The 27,409-nt window shown below is 40.3% G+C and overlaps 1 protein-coding gene across 2 annotated transcripts in view; it reads left to right on the top strand.

The window, feature by feature from the left end:
- The first annotated feature begins 308 nt into the window (after positions 1-308).
- LRP5 (LDL receptor related protein 5) overlaps positions 309-27,409 on the top strand; it is a 180,106-nt gene continuing 153,005 nt past the window's right edge. For both annotated transcript variants that reach the window (XM_075712080.1, XM_075712079.1), the window contains exon 1: positions 309-399. In XM_075712080.1, the coding sequence (XP_075568195.1) occupies positions 309-399 (91 nt within the window). The remainder of the gene's footprint in view (positions 400-27,409) is intronic.

Consider the following 27,409-nt stretch of genomic DNA (forward strand, 5'->3'; position numbering starts at 1 on the left):
TGGCTGGGTTTGGAGTAATTGCTCCAGAAGGAACGCGAAAAAAAGAAAGAAAACCCCGAAATCCCACCTCCCCGGCCAGGTGTACCCACGCGTGGGGTACGCTGCAGCGGGACGGTGCGCCCTCGGCTCCTCCCACGGCTGCGGGCGCAGGATCCCAGCCCCCTCCCTGGCGGCGGCGCGAGGAGGAGGAGGGTCGGCTCCAGCGCCTCCCCCCTTCCCCGCCTCCCTCCTCGCCGAGCGCAGCTCCCCGAGCATGGAGCCTGCCTGAGACGCTCCGTGGGCTCCGGCAGCTGCTGCGGCGGCCCAACATGGAGGCGGCGGCGGCCCCGCCGCTGCTGCTGCTGCTGCTGCGGCTCTTGGCCGCCTCGGTGCTGCGGTGCGAGCCGGGCTCGGCCGGCGGTAAGCTCGCCGGGGCGTCGCGGGGCCCGGGTCGGCGAGGAGGCGAGCGCCGCTGTCCCTTTTGTTGTCGGACTTGGGCAAACTTTCCCCCGCGCTCCGCCGGGAGGGCTGCAGGGACCGCAGCGGCGGGGAGGGGGGCGGGAGTGGGACCCTGCGGGGCGGGGGCGCGGGCCAGACTCCCGGGGGGGGGGCGAGGACGCGCACATGGACGAGACGGGACGGGGCGGGAGGAGGACGGGAGGCTGGGTGCGTCGTCTTTCCCCCCCCGCCCCCCAAACTATTCCTTCTCGCCCCTTTTTTCTGCAAACGGGGGGTGCAGGAAGAGGAGGCCTCTCCTCCTCCTTTCCTCGGGACATGTCCCGCCGGGGAGGTGAAACGGCTTCCCCCCGGGGGTGGCGCAGGTAAATGTGTACAGTTGCAAAAAGAGACAAAAGTAGGCCCCCCACCCCCCCGCCCGGTCCCCGTCCCAACTCCGGTTCTTCCGCGGTCCCGGCAAGGATTTCTCTGGGGTTTGGAGAGACGGGTGTCGGGTGTCGCTCATCAAACTCCTGGCAGGGCTGGGGAGGGGGTGGGGGGAATGCGAGTGTCCCCCTCCAGCTCCGTTTAAAGGCTGTAGGCGGGCGACGGGGGCGGCGCTGCGGCGGGAGGAACCGGCCGGCCCGGCTGGAGGCAGGGGCGGGCGGGAGTCGGCTCGGGTCGGGGTGCGGGTGCCCGGCCCGGGTCCAGCCCCGCGGGCGCTGCCGGAGCTGGAGCCCGGCTGCCCTGTGCCGGCGGAGCGCTGGGCCCCTAATGCGCGCTCCGTCCCGGGCACGGAGCCTGCCCTTTCCCTTTGCAATACCGTTTTTAAGTGAACGTGCTAATCCTTTAAAAGCACAAATAAACGGAGGCAGTCTTCTGCCTGTAGGATCCGTGGGGACAGGGCCGGGGTCTGTTCCCCAGCCTTTCTCCCTGTGTGCTGCTTAGGTCCCGACTTCATATCACCAAAGATGGGGAGTTAGGGCTGCATGTGTAAGACTTCTGGTTTGTTGCTGCTGCTGCATCTGGTCTGCCTGAATACATGACCCCGGTGCTTCAACAAGCTGAAGTAAAGTTGTTGCGATTCCCTAGGTAGTTTAGAAGACTCAGCAGTATGGCCAAGGCTGTCAGAACATTCACCTCAGGGCCTCTTATTAGGCCACCCACCTTTTCAAACTGTCTGTAATTATTAGAACTGTCATTTAGAGGAAGACATCTGACCATTTTCTGCTGGCACCATCGTCCTATATTTTTAGTTGGAGCTCTGTACAGGTGCGTATTATGTATTGCTTATTCTGTAAGGATTATATGAAAAAGATGCCCTTTGCATCTCAGGATGCACCTTCTCCATTAACAATTTAAAAGATTGCCTCAATCTTTTAAAATGTTTCAGAAAAATCTGAAGTGTGGCTTGTTCCTTTCTGAACACTTATGTTTGTGTAAAGATGCTTACGTTCCTACTTGACTGAATGAAGCTATGTAGCTTTAGGGGGCGATCAACTTATAGAAGTCTTAAATGAAGAGAGAACACGCTGATTGTGTTCCTTGAGAGTTTCCTTACATTTACTTAGCAGACTCTAATAGAAAGAAGTATTTTTTAAAAGAGATAACTTTGCATTTGGAACTCTGAGGAAAATAAGTATTCACAATAAAACTAAGAAATAAGTTGTAACATGGAGTTTGGTTTCCATTCACCTCATTTTAGAGACAGTGATTCTTTTAATATAGTGTATGTTCTGTATCAATAGTCACTTTCCTTAACATGCATGGAAAAACTCTTCTACAAATGTTCCAGTTTTTAGTAATTAGCTAAAGAGTCTTGGTTATAAATCTTAATGACATTGCTTTTGTTCTGCCTACTTAGTAGGAAGGTATGTGATTCTTTTGTTAGGTTGATCTGGACAGTGCTTTTAAGGACAGCTCATCTGTCCTTTTAGAAGGAGCATGGATGTACTATGAGATGCTTTCCATGTTTTTAGTTCCATTCCTGAGAACCCCTGAGAAGCCCTGGTAAGCAGTTGCCTGACTTTAAGGGACTTTACCTCTTAAAAGTATTTTGATGTGCTTATCTAACAAATATGTAAATACATCTCTGCAAGATTGGGGATGTGCTGGAACTTCTGCAGTGTTAAAGCTTCTGGGAAGTTTGGCATGTTATAATAGATCCTGAATACTTTGGCTGTGAAATAATTTTGCTGTGGAGCTAAGTCCTTGCTCCATATGTGGTGGTGTCAGGAGTGTTTTTATTTATGTGGCTTGAAATAATAATAAACCTGTTCCAGATACGGGTTATACTTGACTCTTCTTTCACTCAGATAAGACAAAATGATTGTTGCATTTGGTGCTTCCTTGAAGGAAGGAATCTCTTGCCTGTGCAAAGTATTCAGGAACAAGATGATTACGACGACGTGTTTTTGTCTGAAAATACTGTAAATTCTGAATGTTTAATACTGCACAGCGAGTGTTTTATGTGAGGCTCTTAAAACCTGGAAGTAGTTGAGATAAGTGTTGTTTAAGTTCTTGTTTAAGAATTATCTCAAGCAAGAATTATTTTTACTTAAATTCACAAAAGCTTGGTTAGCTGTTGCTTGTCGTGTACTAGGACATTTCCCAAAATTGTGAGACGGTATCTTTGTTTTCTTTAATGGAATGACTATTTGCCTGATATTAAGAAACACAAGATAAAGCAGGGTGAACAGAGAAGTATGACAGGATGGTTACAGCAGTTTGAAACTAGGGATGCAGCGTGAAATAAGAAATGCATTTGAGCACAACCCTAAAATGGCTTTTAATTCATACTGTTTTTTCTCAGATAACCTAAAGCTAATGAAACCTATCACTATGTTTAAATGTAGAATGTAGCAGAAAAGAACGCTTGGCTAATTTTATGACAGGGAAATGTGCTATGTAGGAGTCCTCAACTGCATTTCAGCGCCGTTTCAGTCAGTCTGTCATTGACTTAGGGGGCTATTTTCCTAGTAACTACTACTAGCATGATGTGAGGGTCTGTCACATATTATGGTCATAAACCCTCTTGAAATAGTGAAACTCCAAGCTGACACTGAAGTTTGATACTTTCAAAGCACTGAATCTTCTCTCTCCAGACAAAGGATAATGGCTTTACCGGTCTTTTAGGTATGGTGTATGAATTCATTTGTTACTATTTCATTTTAAATTAAATTAATTTAATTTGAAATTTAATTTTAAATAATTTAATTTGAAATTTAATTTTAAAGCATCCAGAGGTGCTTTAAAATTACTCATACTGTAGATATGTCTACATAAATCAGCTGTCATATAGGTATCAAATCATATATAAATCAGCATGACACACAAAGTCAATATTTCAGAAGATTGTGAATGTATTTCATCAATAGTCTGGTGTAAATTCCACCATTGCCTCTTGCTATTTTTGAGCCTTCTTTTTAATCTCAGCTGCTTTAAGTTTTATCTTAAGAATGTTTTACTTGTTTATAACGTAGCTGTTAGTAAAATAGGCCATGGGGTTTGTTACAGCTTTAAATTTTCTCAGACCTGCATGTTTCTTGAATAATGCAAGCCAAGGTAACTTTTTAGCAAACAGAGAGATTGTTTCAGGGAACTTGTTATCCTTGATTGTTATGGTAAGGTCTGGCAGCATAACAACAAATAAAGGTTACAAAACCTCTCCTAGAATATAGACACACGTGACTTTTATAAAGAGTGTCTAATGTAACTTTGCTTCTAGTTAAAATTTAGCCAGTAATGTAGAGTTAAAAGTAGTTGTCTCTCTTTGTCAAAGCAGAAATAAAAGAAATTTCACAATTTGTGGTGCTCAGAAATAGCTTTAATGACAAGGTTTAGTTTCATGTTAGATCAGTATTTTTTTGTGAACATACTGTATTGTATGAAAGCAGCCTGCTATCTTGAGGTCGAGAACAACAACTGGGTTTAAATTCCTTGTTAGAAAGAAGCTATTGTAGGTAACTTTATTGCTCTTCATTCTAAGAAATCTTCTTAATTTTTCCTTATGCCTTTAACCCAAGACCTATTAAACAGTCAGAATGTTTGGCTTTTGTAAGTTCAGAATTTCTTATGGGAGTTGATGTGGCTGAAGAAAACACAGCACTGAGAACACTTGAAGGAAGTAATTGTTATTTTCTGCTTAAGACCTTTGTGAAGAACTCACATAGGTATCAACCTGAGCCTTGAGGGAAGAACAGCCGTAGAATAAGTATCCCCCCAGTTTACGGCACAGGCCAGCAATGATGCAATTCTACTATGCACAATGGAGTCAGCATTTTGTTTAGAGATTTTGAGGCATGTGGATTATTTTTCTTTTTCGCTGTATTGCTTTCCAACAGGATGTGTCCAACAACACTGCAAGTTCACTTAGGGCAGGAGCAAATAATTAGATATTGGCTGGGGATGCTGGCTGGCCAAAGGCATGTGCTTTTTGGACACTTGGGACTTTCTGAAGAAGTCACAGATGTGCCATCTCCTGACAGCCCACAGCTGGGACTTCTGAACTGGAAAAAATACTTCTGGAGAGTCCTGCCCCCATTAAGTTAGGCCATGGAAAGTCTCATGATAGAGTCAAAGGATATTTTGAGCAGTTCTTCAGATTTTGGGTGATTAAATAGTTGTAGTGAGAGGAGGAGAGAAAATGGGAAGTATGACCCGCAAAATATTGTTCAGTACAGTTGTTTGTTAGGAGTTTATGGGCCAACAATTCTTTCACTTCCTTTTGTCTCAGAAAAAGCAGAATGTGGAGCTCACCAGCATTTCATCTTTGTGGTTTCTGTTTACTAAAGATTGAAAAGAACTGTTAAGCCACAAAATTCTACTGAGAATCTCCACAAAGAGTGTAAAAAGTGGGTGATGGGTTGGTAAGGGTGTTGAGGGTCCATGTAATAAATAGGATTTTCTAAGTTAGCTGTTGTTTCCTTTATTCTTGCTTGGCTCATGTTTTGCCTGCCCGCATAGGCAGGTGTAAGGTGTCATTTTGTGTTGATGTTAAATCCATGGGTGACTTTTGCAAGGATGCCAGTAAATTGACACATGCTTGATTTAAATTGGTTTGTTTGCTCTGGATGATAAAAGGGTTAAAGCAACTGAAACTGCTTTTAAACCAATAAATACTTGATATGAGTGTGTTGTGTTAGATTAGCTTAATGGGGACAGTCTGCTGGGAGAAGGAATTTCTCGACTGTGAATCAGCTGCAGAATTGTCTTCATTTCACAGTGTGAAGGTTTATTGCTGTTGCAGTAAACAGCACTGGCAGCAGATGCAGTAGTAAGTTCCTGGTGCGATTGTCAATCATCTGAGAACCTCAGATGTTGGCATACGTATTTAAAAATGTCCCTGCTTAATAATACAGTATTTGTTGAATACTGTTTGGCACTTGGCTTTCTGAAGTGCTGTATGAGTATTAGCTAATTCTGAATATTCTGCTAAATAGTATCTATTATTTATCTTTTATATATAAGGAAATTGAGCTTTGCCCAGTTTAAGTTGACTTCCTTTAAAGAGTAATAGAAGTTGTCTTTGTGGCAGTCAGAATTAAGGCTTTTGAACTCTGGTCTTCCTGTTGAGACTATAGAGGTAAAACAGGTTTATTCAATAAAACTATGAAATGTGCTGTTCCTGAGCTATGGTGAAAAACAATGCAACTGGAGAAATGAAGTTGCAAGTGTGTTAGGTTATAACTCTCCCCTCTACTATGAAAAGTAGAAGGATGGAAATTATATTTCTGTCTTTGGTGTGGTTACACAAAGGGCTTGATTTTAATTTTTTTCTCATGGATTCTTGTTAAAGGGTGCATGATGTCCTGTGAAAGTGCAGTGATCTTAATTTGGTGGTTCTGTCTTTCTTACAGGACCCCTGTTGGCTTGAGTTTTGTCTGAGAGGGAGACGAATGATTGAGTTACCTTGACATCTCTTCATTTGGCTCAGGATTTGACAACGTTTTGTGATGGTGATTCCAGAGGTTCTCTGTTGTCCTTTCTTGAGGTTGTCTTGAGTGTATATTGACCTTAATTTCACTGTGTGGTTGCATTAAATGTGATTCCTTAAACATTTATTAATACTTCTTTTTGGAAGTGGCTTGTTACACATGATAGTAAAGGTAGTAAATTAGCCCTGGGGGACTCTTGATCCTGAGCCTTCAAGAATTAGATCAGAGGTAGGAGGTGGCAGTAAGCGAAGACAGAAGCTTGACCTCTTCTTTCTGTGGTGTTTAAGAGTCAAAAAAAGCCAGAGAGTGTGAGCAAGTGTTGTCTGTTTCATGTTTCTAAGCCTCTTCGTGGATGAGGAGCAGCTGTGGATCGAGTGGACCTGCTTAGTGAATTTCTTGGCTTTTGGGGTTGGGAATCAAATAGTATTACTAAAATGTGATTTTGTAGATGTTCTTTTCTGCTGTTCAGTGCTGGTTTTAACCAAATCAAAAGCAAAAGGGAAAAATGTGATGAAAGCGTACTGTGCTGCTCTGTGCGTTATTGATACGTCATTTAAGAACTTTTATGGAATACTATATGTACTTATGGCTTAGGCCATATACTCCAGGTTTTGAATCAGGCACAGATTATGCCAAACAGCAGTAATGCACTTAAATCCTTGTCAATAACTTCAGCCTACCTTCTGTGGAAATTCAGTTTTACTTGGTTTCCAGATTCATGGATGCTTTGTCCAGTCCTTGTACTTTTTTTTTCATTCATTTTGCATGAACACATTCTTTTCTGTTCTTCCAAATTAAAACTGTCCTAGCTGGACTTCAGAAGGGGGGGGGAAGAAAGTGTTTAGAAGACCTGAAATGTAATTAAATGTGGGTTGGTGGGTTTTTTTTTTAATACAAAACTTAACACTATAAAGTATAGCTGTCAAGAAGGTGAAGTTGCTTCCTTTTATACCTTTATAAATTGGGAGGGAGACATATCCCTAAGCCTCCCCAGTGTACTTCTCTTTATATGAATTAAAAAAACAACAGAACAGAATCCCTAAGTGATAATATATCTTGTGGATCAGCCAAAACAAAATGCTTTTGTGAGACTTACATTGCTTCAAATTAGCCAGCACATAGAATGTCCTGACCTACAGCTGCACTTTGTTATGCCACACTTCTGCCATTCTCTTTTCTCTAGCTAATTCTTAAATAAAGATTTGGGTTTGGCCTTGCTGTAAGAGATTAAATGCTTTTTCAGTGGGCTCACTATGACAGTGGTGGTCAGAAGTACCCCATTTTTATTTTGTATGTGCTCCTGAAGTAAAGAGCTGGGTTGTGCATGGTGTAGGTAAGTGTTTTGCAGGTTTCCCACCATGACACATCTGGGAACTTTCTGGAGCTTGGCTTATGCCACCTGAAGCTTTATTTCTTTGTAATGTGGATTTTTTTTTTTCTTGTTTCTCAGACTTCCTAAATAACATATTCTTTATGTCTGGCTCTTCAGGTAAGACTGAGGGTATTTTTTGTGACATTGAGTGGTCTGCCAGCTACTTCATTGTTACGAGGTTTTGCTCTTCCTTGCACCCTGTGGGGTGCTTGGGCACTTTGTCATGTCCTTTTCCATCAGTGCATTATTTCTAGGATGCTGTGTAAGCTGTGGCATATTCCTATGTAACCATACTTTGTCTGAAGAGGCTGCTGAGGATCGAAATCTCAGTGTGTCAAATTTTAGAGAGTCTTCTAAGCTGATTTCTCTAGCTTTAGTTTTAGAAGTGGTGCATACTTGATATTGCATACTGTGAAAGGCCTTATGTCTTTGTTATTATTATTGTTCAAGGATTATTTCCAAATAATTGGTAAGGGACAGTTTCTACAAGTTTTTGTGCAGATATAAAAATAAGTTTTATGGGGCAAAGAATGATTGCTTTAAAAAGACAATCACAAAGACGTGGCCTTTGGAGTAACCTAGGAAATGTTGCTGCTGTGTATCTGTCTTCAAATACTGTTTTTAATTCAATCACTTAGACCAGTGTCTTAGTGATGCCATGAAAATATATTCCGAATAGAAATATATTTATATCTGTTTTACATTTCATTATGGAGGAAGAGAAAAAGCAAAAGTTTGGCTCTTGGATAACAAGCTGTCTCTGCTGATGACAGTGAATAATTCAAGGAGGAGAAAGAATGAAAGGTTATGAGATTTATTCTCTGATGTGTAACTATGGGGATGTCTGTATAACATACTTAGTGTTCTCTCTTAGCACTTGTAGGTTAATACAAAAGCCAGAATGCTGTTTCTTTAACTTCTCAAAGCAGCAGAATTTAAAAACCAAAGCCCTTGTTTTATGAAAGGTGTCACCTTTGACCACTGAATCACCCAGTGTTTGATGTATGTTGATCACTACTTATATTGTGCATATAGTTTAAAGGAGCTTTGGAGCCTTTAGTTTGTGTAACTAGTTATTTCAAATAAAGTGTGGCTTACTTGTGAATTCTTTCCCATTTAAGGAAGGTCACTCATGGCCACCAAGTTTCCTATTTTCTCTGTCACACTTTGTTTTCATTTCAGTCACTGAAAATTTTCTGGTTCTAGAACAATTGAGCAGCTCAGAATAGAGTTGCCTGCCCTATAGGAATGAATTTTGACATAAAATATGATATAAAGTTTTTCTCTTTCTTCAGATTTTTCTCTGATTGCTTCCCCTGCTTGGAAGTTGGCAGCTTGAAATATGATGTGTTTAAACTTTTTTTTTTTTTTAGGGGAAAATGTTTTAGCCTCAGAAGTCTGTATTGGTGACTTACCTGGATATGTCTTTCACAAAAGATATGAAAGCAAATTAAACTGCTGTGTTAGTGTTCGCGTTCTCAAGTCAGAGTCAAGAGGATGAAAATGCACATGGGTAGCACTTTCCACTTAGAAGGTCTGCCCAGCTGTGGATGATTTTAAAAAAAAAGTCTATACATTATCTGCATCTTCAATAGCTGAGTAAAAGAAATCTGTAGTTATGGAGAATTTTTGTCTGTCTGGGTTTTAACAGCATGTTTTTTACTGTCTGGATAAAGTTGACTATTGCTTATCCATGTTCTAAAACTCAAGTTTGCAGGTGTTCGAGTGCTAGCAAGTGTATACTCAGAAAGTGTTACACATCTGGACTTACTTAGGCAAGCTGCATAGTGAGAGTTAGGTAGGGTGTGGCTAATGCAGGCAAAACTATAGTGAAACCTCAAGAACTTGAATCATTTGCAAGTCTTTCCCCTTTACCTGCCCCCAAACCGTGTACAAACCTGGATTTTCGTCTCATCTAATCTTTCTTCAACACCCACTCTACCCTGAGCCACAAAACCCCACTACACTTGATGTCAGCTGTGACTTTGGAGACTGTGCACAGGAGGAGAAGGTTTTCTATGATGCTATTAAAAAGGTGCATTTTTCAACTGCAAAAGTCAGATATGGCAACTACTAGAAGGAACCATGCACCCTGTAAAAAGTTGGGGAATATTCCTGGAAACTTTTTTTGAACAGAATAAATCAACTCTTAAGGGAGCTCAGAACTTAGTTTCTGTGAACATTGTAGCTAAAGGTAAAATTGGGAGAAATGCACACACCCCTGCAAAATTTTAAGTGAGTGTTGGATGATTTGCAGTAAAGAAACGGTTATCTGCAGGTGTTCAGTAAGACTTGCAGATGAATAATCATAGAATCATAGAATCATAGAATGCTTTGGGTTGGAAGGGACCTTATGAGCTCTGTAGCCTGTGTGCGGAACTAATCCATACCATTTGAACTTCGAATGGTGTGCTTGACACTTAATATGTAAATTACCAGTCTTCTGCTAGATCGTATTTGCCTAATAAACTTTGACAAACAAGTTCTACAGATGGTTAATATTTTCAGAGGAATTGCTATTTGTTCACACAGCCAGTTTGTGGCCAAAAATATGATATAGATTGTGATTAATTTTCTCTCTGAAATGTTTTCATGGCTGTGGTCATTCCACTCGTCATTACCATCACATCTGTCTGCAAATGAAAAATGAAATGTTGAGCTAGGAAGATTTTTAAATTAAATTTAAAGGGCAGAGTGTTGGCCATGGAGTTGTCCTGGCTACTTTTGAACTTCCCTTCCTCTATCAAAGCAACAGATAATAACATGTTTGTCAGGATTGGGGGGTGGTAGTCCTTCTACTTGAAGGAATCCTGGATGATTGTGACAAAATCCCTGTGTTAGATGCCTATTAATGCCGAGTTCATTCTGCTGCTTGCAGATTTTAGTGTTTTAAAGAGCCTTCAAGACATTTGTGGAAAGTGAAGCTGTTTTGCATGAGCCGGAGAACTGGAAAATGCCTGGATTTTACTTAGTGACTGGTAGTTACTCGGAGTTTAAATGTGCTACCAGACCACTCAGTTCCCCAGAGCAGCAACAGATTTGCTTGTAGTTCATGGAAGCGCTGACCTAGGCAGAAGTAGTCTCTTACGAGCTAGTTTATGCTGAAGTATGTACATGTGGAAGGGTGTGAGATACTTGAAAATCTCTGCTTTTTATGTAGCCTTTAACTCCTGATATTAGATCTTGATACATAATTTTAAGGACAAAAGTTTCACAGTTGCTAGGTATGGGACTGGAATTCAGTATATCTGGATTTGTTTTTGGTGTTGTTACTGAAGCATCCCCTGAAGCCTGTGAACTCCAACTTTTCGCCTGAGAAAAAGCGACAGCGATACATAAATGGTCTCTCTGAATGCATCTGGGAGTGTTTTACACAAGAAGCACCTCAGAGTAATCTTTTCCTATACATATGCTTTTTAAATAACCTTCTAGTAATAAACCTGCTTTGTTTGACTCCATTGTATTACTCTCTCAATGACTGGTGTTTCATTAGAGAGAAATGAAGCTGCATACTAACAGGTAAAGCATCCCTGAAAAGGTAGGGCAATGTGTGTTTTATTAATCAAAATTGTATGCCTGATCAATTTTGTGCACCTAAATCTTTGATCTTGCATAACCATGTTCCATACCTTTTGCAGTCTTTATTTTACAATTTCTGCATGTTTTATCCTTCTATTGTGTTGGTAGTATTTCTTCTTAGCTTGAAAGCTCTTCTAGGCAGGGTTCTTGTGTATTGTTTTTCCTTTTACCTGCTTGCCTTGTGTTGTGGTCCCCTCCCCACCCCCACTGTCTGAAGAACCAAGATTTCTAAAGGCTGGAATGTCTGTAGGTGGGTAATTAAAACCAGTGGTCAAGAGAGCTCTTGGAAACTTGTTGGGTTACTTCTCTAAGTAGGATGATGAGGCAGCATCATTGAATGGAAGGAAAAAAACCCACCCAAACCAAAAAAAGCAACCCCAAGCCCCCAAACCACCCTCTTTTTTCTGACAGTTTGAAGAGGCTGCTTGCTGTCACTGTAGCATGTGGTTCCACTAGCATTGTCTGCCCATGACAGAATTGGTAAAACTGGAGAAGCTGCAACTTAGCCTGTGTTTGAGGACTGCTGCTTGGCATTCAGCCTAGTGCACGATGGAGGGAGGATGAGCAGGTAGAAGTACTTTATGCTTGTGACCTCTGTTCCATATTATCTCTTAACTTGCATGGTCCAAATTAAGGTATTCACTGTTACCTGCAAAAGATTTAAGTGATCTAGGATTCATTTACTCTGGGGATTACCACCTTGACACATCCAGCCCTTCTCCATCCTGCTACAGTAATTACAGCTCATGGAAAATAACTCTGGTTGCTGGTCCCCAGGGTGTGGAACTCCTGGCATCTGGAGATAGAGCACATCTGGCTCTGGTCCTCGGAGGCAGAATTCAGCCAGCCCAAAGCTTATTGAATGTGGGGAATGATGCAAGTGACTTGTTTTCTCTGAACAATGGCTATGGGATCTTTGTAAGCATTGGCCTCTTGCCTGGTTATTCTGAGTTGTTTGGGTTTGTTTTTTTTTTTTTATTATTGGGTGTTTGTTTTTTTCCTGAGGAAGTCTGTGTGCAATGGGGGAGGATGCGGAGTACTGTAAGTTCTCAATACAGTTAACTCAGTCCTCTAAGTCATACTTGCTCATTGACACTGGTGCTCTTATGTCTGTAAAATGCATGTGTAAAAGCCGCTGTGCCCATCCAGAAGGCACTTAGTAGATACAGGTAGAGATTCTGGCGTGCTTTTTTGTGCTTTTCCAATTCCTAGATTCTGTGGAGTCAATGTTGCAGGGACACAGAAAAAAAGTTTTCTTTTTAAAGGAGATGTACTGCAGTGCCCAACTTTGAGGAATGTACTTGGGACCTGTTAGTATCACCTTGCTTGTACAAATTACAAGGCTTTTGTAGGGTAGCAAAACTTGCTTTGTTTGAGATAGAACATGAGTTCAAAACATAACAGCCATTCCGCAATTACTTTCCCAAGGGTGCTTGTAATTTGGAATGGTTTCCCCATGAAGATCTGTTCTGGAATACTTTATTATAGTCCTTTCTCAGTCTTAGCCTTGGAGCTCATTTTGTAGTGTAGGGACTGGTACTGTGTAACAGGCTCGTGTAACTGAAGCTGAGCATCTGGTGGTCACATCTTGATATCAACTGATTCATTATCATGGTTGTTCATAATATGACACCTGTCCCTATGCTTGTTGACAGCCTGTTGTCCAAAATTCTAGCTTCTGAGGGTGGATGCCTTCTTTTAGGTATTCCTTCTCTTAACATATTGCCAAGAGCCTATGAGAACATTTCAAGTCATGTGGCAAGAGTGTCTTCCAGACACGTTTTTGGCCCTTGGTTGGCAACGAGCCAGAGGTAGGTGGGAGGACCTGTTTGAATGGACAACAGGAAAAGTAATGATTTGCTTGGGGGCCCACACAGCAGGACAGGTACACTCAAACCTGTGTACTAGTATGGGGTAGGAATTTGTTCTTTTACTTGTAAGTTCTGCTGTTCTTTTTAATTACTGCTAAATTCTCTAGCTGTTTAGTTCCTTAGCCATTGGGAGGCTGTTGGCCTCCCAACAGGGAGGAAGCTGCTTTACATATTCTTTCCTATGCTCATTTTGAGGCTCTAGCAGAAGTTCTTTTTTTTTCAATTTTCTTTTATAAATAAAATCTTGGTCTGTGTTGGAAACTAAAATGACTTCAGGTCTCTCTTCACTGCTGCGTGACTGTCATTGCTGTTGCAAACCACTGTGTTGACAGGAACTCGTCATTGGTTCAGTAAAGCTTCATAGCAATTGAGAGACTATGTACCAGTGCTAATGAAAAGCCTTTGCGTGGTTTCTGGAGGCTTGGGCATCAACAGGCACGTGGAGAGGTTGCAGGGATAAAAATACAGCTTGTCAGCTGCTGTGCTCTGAATTGCAGCTGCATGCAATGCTTTCTGCTGTATAACTTGTCTGCCACTTTAATATCAGACAGAAGCAATATACTGAATTCTACAAAAACCTCCCTGTTTTCTCCAGGAACTACAATTTTGATAATTTTTTTCCTTAAACTGAAGTGTTTGTATGCAAGAATAGAGCAGTCAAGCACAGTGGGAGATGCGCATTATGTGCACACATGATTGCAAAAAGAAACTTTAGTTCAGACTATATAACAAACTGGTGCTAATGTTGGCTGTTTATAAAAAGAAACGGACTTTCCAGGGTTATTTTCCTATTTAAACATCAGCAGGACACTGGGAACAGATTACTGTGAGTATTTGAGTAAGTTTTGTTTCCTTAGTGAGCTTGGCAACATTTCTTTCAATGAAAGGTTAACTTTTTAAGCTATCCAAGTTCAATTTCAAAACTTTGGCCTTCATCAGGAAGGTAAGATGACTGGAAAAAGAAAAATCAGTGGGTTTTTTTCAGTTTTTGATGTGTATGATGTCAGTTGTCAGATTACTGTTGTATATGCGGCCAGAAGTGTGTGTTTTATTATCTTTATTTAGAAAGACTTTGAAACATGGAATGGTAATTTGTTCAAAGTTCTGTCATAGATATTGCTTATTCCTAAGAGGATAATTTTTGCTGGGATGATCCCCAAACATTAACAAATAGATTAGTCTACAGCAGGTAACATTCTGTGCCTGTCTTTCTCGCACATTTGGCTGAGCATGTGCCAAATGTATGATCAGGATATTGTTGCTGGATACTACAGATCTTCCAGCTTCCACTCCACCTGTTGCACTGGCTTCAGCAATGCATCAGCAAAGCAGTAATGATTTCGAAATGCTTCCCAGTGTCTGAAATGGCATGAAACTTTCTAGTTCTGACAGCTGTATTCATGTTAAAAACCAAGAATTCCTGAAACTTGTCTATTAGCAACCTCAAAGCACATCTTTCTATACAGTTGTAAAATTGGCACTAACAAAAAAAGCTTTATTTGACTAGTACACAAAAGTTTACATGTGAACCCCAAATAGCCCCGAATTTGGTTTATCTGCAGCTTACTATTTGGATTTTAATTAATTGTTTTTTCTTCCCCAGAGGCTGATTTGATACTTAAATTGAACTCAACAAGCGGATCTCTTGTTGCTTCCTAAAGCCTGGAGAAGTTGGTTGGATTTTTTTGTTGTTGTTGGGTTTTTTAAAACAATTTAAACAGTATTTAGGCACAGGTCACTGCAAATGAGGTTGCAACAGTGTCATGCCATTCAGTGGATTTACTGATTTTAAATGTTCTAGAGTCTACTGAGAACCTTTTCATAACTAACAGTATTGCTTTAAGCCTGAACAAAAAGGAATTTGTTTGCAACACCTGGTGTAGATTAGGAAGAGACTGTGTTTCAAAGGGAGTGTTTTGTCCAGTGGTTTTAGTTTAAACAGCATCCAGCTTCCATACCATGCCCCATCCAATGACAGCACAAAAATGTGTGGCAAAGCAGTAAACTAGATTAGAGGACTGGGCTGAAAGTAACCTCCTTAGTTACCTTTTGTTTGTGGGATGTCTTTTCCGTGCTCAATTACTTTTTTTACGGTTTATATTTTTTCTCTTCTCTTCTCTCTCCTCTCCCCTCTCTCCCCCCTCCCTCTCTCATCAGACATGTTATTAATAAATACCTGCATCAGTGAGGAGAGAGAGAGGCTGCTTTATGATATAGGGTAAAATATGGTTTAAATAAATTTTTCTCTAGTCTAATAAAACTGTGATACTGCAAGATCAGGGATTTGATGGGTCTAACATACTCAACTTTGAAGGAAGCATAATGCCACATGTTTCCATGCAATTCAGATGTTACACAGCCTATGCTGTTTTGTTCTCTGTGTTCTTTTTTGGTTGTTTGTTTTTTTTTTCCAATAAATAAAATCTAAACTCAGCGTGTTATTTTTGCAAGTCTTTAATTGTTTGTGCTGCACCTCATTAGTGACAAGAATAGAATCTTGGAGAATCTTCTCAGCAGCACAGAAATGGAGAATGTATTTGCATTTATAGTGTGATATGATAGAGGGTTAATTGTATGGATTCACTGTTCTGCAGGAGCAGATAGATGTTTTCTCCTTTGATGCTGTGCTGTTCTGTGATGTCCTTGGACAATTACTGCATGAGATGAAGTTTTTAGGTTGAAAGCTTCAACTTCAGTAGCCTTTAGAACTGTTTGGTGTCATTTGATGTCAAGTCTTGTTACCATATTATGTGTGTATATATATAAAAGTGTGCGTATATATATGTATATATAAACACACTCTGCATTCTAGGGTTTTATAAAGGAAACAGCATAATGCTGTAATCAGTGGAGCACATTCTTGAGAGGTTTTAGATGCCCTGACTTCCTCCAAGTAAAACATAAGAAAGTTGATGTTTTTCACGTGTTGATAACACAGAGGAAATAAAGTGCATCTTTTGTTTCAGAGCTTTATGGTGCAATTATCGAGAAGAACTAGTGGATGGATGATAATGACTGCTAGTTATTGGCCCCTCAGAGACTTAAAATGAGTTGGTGGTTTTGAATCTCATTCCTGCTGAGTTGGTAACGTGTATTGCATAGTGTTGCTCTGCACTGCAAGTATCGATCACAGCAAAGGAGCCAAAAAACCTGAATTGTCCTCAAAAGTGAGTTACTTTGTCACCCAAGAGAGGTCTGTTGATGGCAAGGTTGACCCATATAGCTCATGCTAATTAATAGAAGACTGACATGAGCAGGGAGTTCTGGATTTTAGGTCTCCTTTTTAAAGGAGAAAGAAATCTTCATTTTTATTTGCATCTTCTGTAGTTAATTTCTGCACTGGATGAGCTTGATGAAGGAATTACCTGTTTCCACTTTGTATTACTTTTATTGTAATGTTACAATGCTTTCTGTAAGTAGAAAGTGAAGGTTGCCCTAACTCTGAGCAAGTATTTAGTTACAGAATGAGATGTCTAAGCTTAGTATAGAAGTGAAGGGCTTCTATCAACTGTGATTCAAGTTAGTGTTTGTTTGGTGTGAGTTTGGTTTGGTTTTTTGTTGGTTGGCTTTTTTTGGTTGTTTTTGAGGAGAAAGCTGTTTTTCATAAAAAGCAAGTGCTTTCGTGGTCTAGTTTACATCTAGTTTTTAGAGAAGGTAGGTTTTTCTTCTAGTTTAACAATACTCTGGTTGTTCAGCCTTCTCTTTCAGACAGTGCTTCAAAGGCTAGGTAGATGCAGGCACCATGTTGAATTCTCTTGCAATTCACTAATGAAATTTAAGGTGTCTTCTGTTTGTTTTTTAAATTATTCACATAAGACTTACATTTGGGGCATAATATTTTTTTTTAGGTAAAACTTCCATCTTGAGTATATAGGAAAAACAGCCCTTTGCCTGTAAATATGTGGGTTAAATTGGGTTCATAAGTCCCTGTTGTATTTTAAGAGGGTAGGTGCCTGCTTCTGTATTTAGTCATTATCATTCATACCTGGAGGGAGTTACTTAAATGCATGTGGTCATTTCTTGCATGTATTTCATGTTTATTAACAATCTGCTGCAGGGTCTTGTTTATAAAAAGTTAAAATGCAGGTGTTAATTGCTGACGGTGTGCTATTGTCTGGCATGTTGAATGTGCCATGTTTGTCATATTTCTGGATTGGAAATGTGATCGTAGGCTGTGGGTCATAGCTTTTTGTATTAACATTTGTATTTGGCGGTGTTTTTAATAAGTAAAAAAAAATGACCCTATGTAATTAGGAGGGCAGAATCCAAGACATTTAAACTCCAAAATGGTCTGCAACAACTGGAAATAGAAGAGGTGTAAAAACTGGTTGTAATAAGCTTACTGTGCTTAAAAGGCATTCACCAGAGAGGGGACACATGGCACTAATACTTAGTTCATCTATGACTGTGTTAAATGCTAGGCAGTGCTTTGCAGTGGTGCATGTATTAAGTGTATTCTGCCTTAGTCAGACTCCCAGTCTGGTTCCTGAAGGATGGCAGTATGTCTGTCTTTCTCAAATATAGCATAGGTTGGAATATTCTATATTATATCATCTGAATGCCCTGGATGTTTTCCAGACACAAAGGGAGAAGGCTTCATGCTCTGAAAGTCTTGGGTCATGTCTTCGTTGCTTAAACAGGTGTAACTATTATACTGCTATTGCAATCGTGACGTAAAAATCCTGGTAAGAGTCAACGCAGCCATGCAGCTGATGAAATCTCAGCTGAGGAACATAAGTGAGGAATTAAATAATGACACTGACTTCTTACTTGATGTAAAAGTTTCCTTTTCTCTGCTGGCATTTTTACATTGAAATAGCTATCTCAATGTAGTAGTTACATCTTTCTCTTTAGCAATGAAGACACAGCCAAATAGTGCAAATGAAGGATGGAGGAAAGGGATACAGTGCACAGAACAGGATAATCAGATCAGTGACAGCCACACATTGCTTGAGTTAGTTTTGGTTTAGTGTAAACAAATGCACTTTGCTCTGCCCTCTATGATGGTGCTTCCTTGTGTAATGCTAATAGGCTTGTACCCTTCTGTCTGCAGAAATAAGGGGTGGGGCTTGGAAAAAAATAAAAAAGCAAGCCCATGGATGCACCTGAGTTCTATAAGCACTTTTAGAATTTTTATATTTCAATTTGTATGTGGGGAAAAATGTCTGCATTCCTGTTTTTCTGTCTACCCTTCCAGCATTGTGCTGCTTATATTTGTGGCCCTCCGATTTTGGAGATGAGCTATGTGTCTTTTGACTCCCAAAAATGGCAGCTGGGATTTTCTTTGAACTGGCACTGTGCCATTTATGTCTTTCTTCCCCTGCCCCCTTCCTTTTTTCTTCTGTATCTGAACCATTTGCACTGTAGCATAGCCCTGGAGTTATTTCTGTTGCCCTTAAATTTGCTGAAATTGGAGCATAGAGAAGATGGAAAAACATTTAGTCACACTTCTCTAGACGTGTGGGGTATCAGGAGTCCAGTTTCTTATTTGCAGTACACCTTGTCTAGGCTGCCAAAGATGGGAGTTGGGGTGGCTCAGATCGTTCCTAAACTGTTTGCTATAGTAAAATGTATGCCTTTTTTTACTCTATTAAAATTTATTTGTAAGGTAGCTTGATGGTATGGAAAGGTTGTAAGTTTACTCTGTCTGGAAGGAAGCACTGATTATGGTTCTACATAGCACATTGGGTTCTCATCTTGGCTCTGCCATGGACTGCATGTCTTGCCCATGCGCAAGACCCTTAATCCTGGTCTTCTGTGGGCTTCCTTTCATTCTTTGCCTTGTGACAGCAAGTTCTTCAGGTGTGACAATCCTTCACAACATTGTTGTGTCCACATTGTGTCTTTCAGGGTGCAGTTCTCAATTCTGGCTTCTAGGTGTTACCATAACATGAATGATGACAGTTCATGTTGCATGAAGCTTGTGTTGGGTTTGGTTTTCTTTTTCCCTCCTACGTAGTTCCTTTGTAGGGAACAAATTTGCTTCCTTCTTATTTTGGACTCCTTTTATGATTAACTGAAAGCTTTTTAGACATTCATTTCCTTTCTTGTTTGGGAAAGGCAGATATGTGTTGGGTTAAAACAATAATTAGGCTTGGCTGTTCATACAGGTGGGGAAACCATGGGTAGAAGAAAACTGAAGAATTGTCTCAGAGTGAACTGGGAAAAAAAGAATAATACTTTTTTTTTTTTTTTTTTTTTGCTTCAACCTGCTTGAAGCTGAGGTGCGCCGTACTTTTATAGTACCTCTCCCACTTTGTCTTTGTGTGATATGAGAGTGACAATGTTGTGGCAGCTTCTCTTGCGTGTGCATTGCAGACAGTTAATTTCTTATGCCAGTAGGATGTTACTGAGACTTACGTGAAAATTGCAAGAGGTAAATAAGCCTAACTAGAAAATTAAAAGATGACTAACAATGTATTGTAGCTCTACATGAAAATACTTTGAAATCTTAAGTTTGTGAGTGTGGATGGCTAGGTCTATGCTTAAAGCATATGAGTAAAGCAAACCTATGCATGTCACCGTATTTTTTTTTTTTTTTTTTTAGCATAAAACCACCTATAAAGTTCCTTCCCCTGAGCATGGTGTGTACGAGACACAGCAGCATAGAGACAGTGCTCTGCAATTCTGCAACCAGACAATATTCTGGCTGCAGCTGAGCTGGACAAAGAAGTTGCCTTCGTACTTTTTCTTTTATCTACTTGCTTTTTTAAACTGAGATCCTTTTGACAGGACTGGCTCAAGGAAAGCAACTATGCATGCAGTCATGCTGGCAGACTTCAGGGCACCAAAACATCTATGAGGTAGTAAGAGACTGGGGATGGGGAGCAACATGCAGCTGGGGATGGGCAGGAATAGGGGGAGAAAAAAATTCAACCAGACTCAGCTTCAGGCAGCACAAAACACATCTGACCCAGCCCAATACAAAGGTCATATTTAAATCAAGATCCATCCTAACACAATGTAGCTGGAGCTGGATTTGCACAGAGTTTATGGTTTGGCCTGGAATACTGTGTTTGTCAGGGGAGTATCCCTGAGAGCTTGGGGAACCCCTCCAGCTGCTCTGCCTTTTGCAGTTTTACAACCTTCCCTCCACACAGAGCATCACCACTTTTTTAATCATAGAATCATAGAATCATTTGGGTTGGAAAAGACCTTTAAGATCATCCAGTCCAACCATTAACCTAACACTACCAGGTCTACCACTAAGCCAATTAATATTGCTTTTAGTCTCCTTTTTGGGACCTTTATCCTTGATTACATATCACACTATCACATACATACATATCACACAATTCTGCAAACACCAGAATTCACCAGATGCCAAGGAGAGTGACCAATTAATACTCAGGAGGTTGTACAGAGCAGTAATTAGCTGCAAAAACAACAGAACCAAAAATTTTAAACAGCTCCTATGTAACTCATCTTTTAAGGTCCCAAATTTCCATTCTCTCTCAGATTTTCTTCAGTTTTATATAATTATCTAGACTCAAAACCTTGTCCAAGAAAGCAAATGAGGCATTCTGGGGCTGAATTCCAAAACACGTTTCCCTTCTTGCACACACGAACTACCACCCTATAAAAATAGGTACAAGGAGACTGATACAATATGCTTTCTTATGAATATTACCAACAACGATTGAAATGTGGAGAGCGTCTTCTATTCTGGAGGTTTGGAAGTGACAACTGTTTTTTCTGGAAGTGTCCTTAAAGTCTACATTTTGGAGGGACAAATAGCATAGACGATTATTTTATGTTTCTTCAGCGAGGCTAGGATTTGTGCTTTATTGCTCTCTGCTAGGGAACCTTTGCGCACTCAGATGAAGGAACAATTTTTGCCAGTTTATGACCTTCACTAATTTGTGATACAGCAGAATTATGAGCAAGTCACATGCACCTCCAATTTAAAGGGAAAATAATTTCATGGGGAAAACATCAGTCAAGCTCTTCTGTCCAACAGTGACATACTACCAAATCTTAGTTTGGTACTAAGAGTCCTTGGGACTCAGTGTTGAAGTAAATATAGTCAACGGTGGAGACCTTACCAAAAATTTTTGGACCCAAGGATAAAAATGTATCACAGTTGCAGATGATGGCTGCCAGGTAAATGATAATAAAATGTGATCTACCTTCTAAAGCAAGAATACCATCAGTTAAAGAGCAATATTCACTTACCTACCTTACTCGGATCAATTCGAGCTAACCATGCGCTTTGCAAGTATGTGAACTGCAATGCCATTAAAGATAGTGCTGGCATTAATTTGTATTAGCAGCAGAGTGCAGGAATGCCCCAGAGAGCGTAGGATCCTATTCCATTATGTCCATAAAAATCATACACTGATCACCAAAGAGACATGAAATCGATTTATCAAAACACCTGTATTCAATGGCATTGTGACACCTCTTTTAATTAACACTTCCCTTCAAACCATGGAAGAGCTGAATCTTCGACCCAATTTGTAATATACTATGATAATTTTAACCCCAAAATAAAGCAAGTCAGATTACTTTTTTTTCCTGACCCGTGGCCAACTTCTGACAAAAAATAGAAGAAAAGTTAGTGAAATCCTGAACATGCTCTTTTCCAGCAAATCCAATATTTTTGAACAGATGTTTGGAAAAAAGCTAAATTATCAGAAGCGCCATGTCTTTGCCTCCACAATGTTGAAAAACAGTTAGATTTATAGAATAATAATAATAATGAGAGCAGAAAATCTTCCTTTGTGTAGCTCTGGCAGGGCAAATGCTCCAGATAACTTGCAGGACAACCACTGACCTTAGAGAGGCAAAAGAAGCCATAAGGAATGAATTTAGTTTAATCAATGTTCTTGGCTAAAGCAGAATCATCTCCAGCAAGGAGTAATTTACAAAGGTTGGAGCAGATTACTGTATTTATTTGCTACATTAGAGGTGGCAAATTAAGTATTATCAACGATATAAATAAAAGCACAATATTACAGATTTCATTATCTTAAATAATCCTTTTCACCTCATCATCTTTTTGCTGTCCTTCCTGACAAGCTCTCACAAAACCAAAATCTTCAATATTTGACTGGAAGACAGTCATGAGACTTGCACAAAAATCAGAAGTCCTGTTCACAGCTTGGCACTAAAAACTTCTTTCAACTTCACACCCTCCAAAGCCCAGTATCATGTGGCAGGTTCCCTTTAACAAGATGGTTTTGTTTGGGAAGATTCTTAACGGTTAGAAGAAAACCATGCCAGACTGTAGAACCTATGTTTGAGTCTTCCACATCTGATTTGACTATACTTTTGTTCCAACGAATAATATCTGCCAGAAGCCAAATCCAGCACATGCTATTTCTGAGTTGTTTTCTGCATTTTACAAATATATTTGTTCTCATTTTCAAGGGTACATATTGTACGTTTGGTGGAGATAGCTGGAAAAAGACATTTTACTTCTTTCTTAAGATTTGCATCTTTTGGAGCTAATGTAACATCTGGAACTGGAAACTAGAAATTGGAAACAATTCGGATCAGAAACAAGCATACCTTTGTCAAGCCTGTATGTGTTCAAGTCCTGGAGAAAATTTGCAAGCCAAATTTTCCAAATGACGTAGAACCCCTATTTTATCCATTAAAACTTTGGAACCTTCATCGCTGCATAATCTACTATTATTGGCCAGACAATAATGGTTGGTTGTCTGCCAAACCAAGGAGGAATAAAATAAACTGCAAAAAACTCCCAGAAAAGAACCTCATTCCCATTGGCATCCAGAATTTGAAAAGGGGACACTGCAGCATTTTTTTTTCCATTCATGGATTGACCCAAACTGTTCTTCACAGCAAAAGTCATGTTTAGATGTTCAAGGAAGTCAGCCCTTTGTGTTGTTCTAAACCAGTTTATGCAGAAATAGGACGAACCTTCAGTTTCCTCTGCAGTTTTAAAACTCTACTGAGCATAACATGGGGGTGGGGGGAAATCCATGCCTACTGCATTTAAAATAACAACAGCTAAATTATTGTCATGTACTCTGCATCACAGAATGTGAAACATGCAAATATGTTTCTTTTTTCCTGCCACATCCCCCATCTGTATTTTTAAGCACTGCCTTGCACTTACCCCTTTTGGCAAAGCCCAACAACAATAGCATGTAAGAGACTACTTCAATGCCACTTCTGCTTATTCTAAAATCAGAAAATACCAGAAATCTCTATGGACGAGCTGTTTCCAATTTTTGTGGGTATGAGTAGAGTGCCCTATTAATTCTCACAAAGAAAACCGTCATGAGTCAGCTGACAGATAGCTCCACTGTGGTTTGAATACGGTAAACACTGTTACGGAATTGTAACTAGTGTCCTACGGACAAAATACAAGACAAAATACAAGTTTGTACTTTAAAGAATCCTTAATCAAAATTAAACCTTCTCACTGACCAGACAATGAAAGTATTCGGTATTACAAAATCAATGAAAAGAGGAGTGATATTTGAACAGGTTGGTCTGGTAGAATGGAAATCAAATCTTGATCTGCCAAGTTCCTTACCACGAACGTCCATTCTTAACTCTGCTCTCTGGGTCCAACATAGAAACACAATCCAATAAGGAATTAATGCACAATCCACCACCTTTGCTAGCACTGTGCACGTGAACACCACTACTCATACCAAGTTGAAGCCATTCATTTCTTAAGTTCCACATCAGAATAGGTTGATGCAAACATGCTGTCAGAGCAGGCAGTAAACAAATTAGTGTTTCATTTAACCAGCCAAGATGTATAACAGGCTGAGGAGAGAGATAAAGTATTTGTTCTTTAATATCTGAACACATATGGGTAACACAAGTCTGAGTTTTTCTTTAGCAAATGCTTGGACTAGCGCTGTAGTAATGATGCCGGTGTATTCTCATAAAAGAGCCATGGGCCAGCCCTTGACATGAATGTGCCTGCCATCAGCAACTGTATTTTTATGATGGTATCTTCTCTGTGACTTGCTGAGTGACTTGCCTCAGAACATGGTCCTCAGAGACTTCTGAACTGAGCTTCTAGCTGAGGTAGGGTCACTATGGGCTTTTGCATGAGAGACGCTATGAAGCAATATTCCTCTTCCCTCAGTGCAAGTAATGTGTCATTAAAGATTGCCTGTACAGTTAGTTTTTTAGATCCAGCATTACAAATTGTAAGTGCTTACAGCATCTTTCACTCTTACCATCTGCATAAGGACCATTGCTTTGTGTAGCTGGAGGAGGTGACTGTCCAGTGCAGTGATCTGTGATGGATCTGGAGAAGTTTGCTCATTACGTCTTGAGACAGCAGCTGGTGTATGAGGCCTCTGACAGCCTTCCTTGTATCGCACCATTCTTAATTTAACGTAAAGGAGGTTTGGAGGCTGGCTGTGGTGTGGGTCAGTAGATTGCCCATGTGTATGTGATGCTATCCATTTCCGCTGTTTAGACACAGTGTTGGACTCAAACATCCCAGTGCAGACCTGTGAGGTACTGCTGCCTAGTTATTCTTAAAGAGTGGGAAAGTTTTCACCTTCCTTGTGGGGTTTACTGTCTGCATCTAGACTGGGATTTTCAGTGGATCTTGGGGACTACTAGACATTAGAAAGAAATTCTAGACATTAGAAAGAAATTTTTTACAATGAGGGTGGTGAAGCACTGGAACAGGTTGCCCAGAGAGGTGGTAGAGGCCCCATCCCTGGCAACATTCCAGGTCAGGTTGGCTGGGGCTCTGAGCAACCTGATCTAGTTAAAGCTGTCCCTGCTCACTGCAGGGGGGTTGGGCTAGATGACCTCTAAAGGTCCCTTCCAACCCAAAGCATTCTATGATTCTATGACTTTGGCCATCATCACTGAAGTTTGATGGAAGTTGTCAGTTTAACCTCCCTTGGAGTTCAGTACAGGTTCTAATCTCCAACCAGCATCAAACTCAAAAGTTGACTTTTAAGACTGGAGGATGCTCATCTTAACAGCTGTTTTCAAAGTGCTAGTGTTCAAAGGTTGTTGTTGGTGTCGTCTGGAGCCAAAATGCCCTGATCCCCAATAGACAGTATATTTGCATTTAAGCTGTTGTGTGCATTGTGGCTCTTGAGTAGCAAATTGCAGCAGGATCCTCAGAAGAATAAGCAAATTGTTGTGAACAGTATACTTCTGCTTTTGGGAAAATCCCATGTATATTTTAACCTCTGTAAAATGCTCGGGTGAGAAAGTGAGGTCAGGAAGAGGTGGGGGTTCAGACTGCAGAGGTACTATCTGTTTAGCATTAGCTAGTCAGGATTGCATGAGGCTGCAGTCCTCACAACTGTTTGGCTGAACACCAGTTGTGCATTGCACAGGGAGAGATTGCCAAGAGCCAGTTTTGCAATAATGTTTAGAAATTTCCTCTAACAAAACAGACCAGATGAAAATTGCTTTCTGCTCTAGTGAATGTGTGTTCTCCTCTAAATAAAATGGTTAAAGTGCTTGCGAGTCTTACCTAATGAGTATCTCAGCAACTTGATGTAAGTGTCCCTAAATCACGGCTGATATTCTGGTTTTTGTTTAGTTTTTCAGTGGATCTCTAAATATGTTCTGTATGCTGCTTGGTGGTCTGTATATTGTTGGCTGCTCGCATGGACTTGGCTGTCCTTCTTCCCAGCTGCTAAATTGTGTTAAAAGATGAAAAATTCTGTTCCATGTAACCAATTTCAGTATTTGCTACAGGGGTATTAAGGACAGTCTGAGAGCGCCATTGCCTTGTGCACCAGGAGGGGAGTTCATGTAGTGTGCTTAATGGGTGGTCTGTGGGAAAAGACAGAAAAGTTTGAGGAACCCTCCTTTAAAATAATGTGTCCATAAGAAAGTGATCTTGAATACACATGCTTGCTTCCAGCTTCTGCAGAGATGGAATTGCACTAAACTATGCACACTGAATCCAATCATTTGGCTTTTCTTGTATGTGAAGATTTTTACTTGAAGTAGGTAATATAACTAGAAACAGGACAAAACAGTAATTAATATGTTCGGAGTGTGCTGTTGGAGAGTTTTAAACATGTTATTGCCATCCCAGACAGTCTGAACAAATCCTAAGTTTCATTAATTTGTATAAAACACCTTTGCTGGACTTCTTCAGAGCATGCTCTTCAGAGAAATACTTCGGCATCTCTTGACCAAGGGAAATGAACTAATTCAGGCCAATGGAGATGATGTGGTATATAATCAGCGCTATATTTTGTTGTTACTGCTAAAATTATTATGTAAAAACTGTAGGCTGCCAAACAAAACCAACAGTCTGAAGTACATCTCTTGTCTTCCTAAAGCCCTGTCATTATTGGGGGGGAACCCTACACAATCCAGAAAGTATAGCAAGATCTTCAAAAAACTTACTGCTTGTTTATTTAAAAATAAAAAAAGGTAGCTAGCAGTTTATGTAACAATATTTTAACGTTGATAAAACTACTAAATTCATCTACCTCAGGAGGGCAACAGAAATAGCGATGTGAATATTATGTTACTGACAGAGTTTTTAAAAGTGCTTTGTGTAAACCCAAGCATAAACACAAACAACCCCACACCCTTGTAATCAAGGTTTTCAGTGAAATGGTATGGGGAGTGGGGAGTTCAGTCCACTGAGCTTTTTTTTTTTTTTGTCTTCGATTTCAAGACACACAGATGAAAATCCTTTGCTGAAGCAGGAATTAATTGTACAAAAGCCATACCTGGGTAATGGCTATCCGACTGCTATTAAAAATCATCTGTTGCAAGCAATTCTGTAGCTTCTGTAGTGTACTTCAGTATCTTCAGAGTACGTTTCTCTCTGCATCAGCTCTGCATTCCTTTCCCCATCAATGGAAAACCCAAAGCCTAACCTGATCTAATTCCTTTAGTGTGTCCCTTCTCCAGTGGCTAGATCTTCAGCCTCTCATAAAAGCGTTCACTGCTTGGACTGTTGTTTTACTCTTCTTTATCTCACTGCCTTCCCAGCTCCTCTGCTAGATGAGAACAAACTTCGTATGTTTTCTAAACCCACTTAAAACTTTTTTGTTATACTTTTATAGACCCTTTCCAGCTTGCTACTGCTAAACCAGGTGTCCTTTAAGCTTACATAATTTATGTACATAAACCTCTTTCCCCAACATATATGTGGCTAAAGCCATGTCACTTCTTGCAGGTACATTGATGAACAGCCTCCCTTTTACTATAGCCTGATGGCAAATAGATCGCAGAGATCCTGGCTGTCTACTAGTATTCAGCAGTGCTACTCAAGATAATACTTAGCACATATAAATAAAACT

This window comes from Pelecanus crispus, chromosome 6 (assembly GCF_030463565.1).
Source record: "Pelecanus crispus isolate bPelCri1 chromosome 6, bPelCri1.pri, whole genome shotgun sequence".
NCBI classification, from domain to species: Eukaryota; Metazoa; Chordata; class Aves; order Pelecaniformes; family Pelecanidae; genus Pelecanus; species Pelecanus crispus.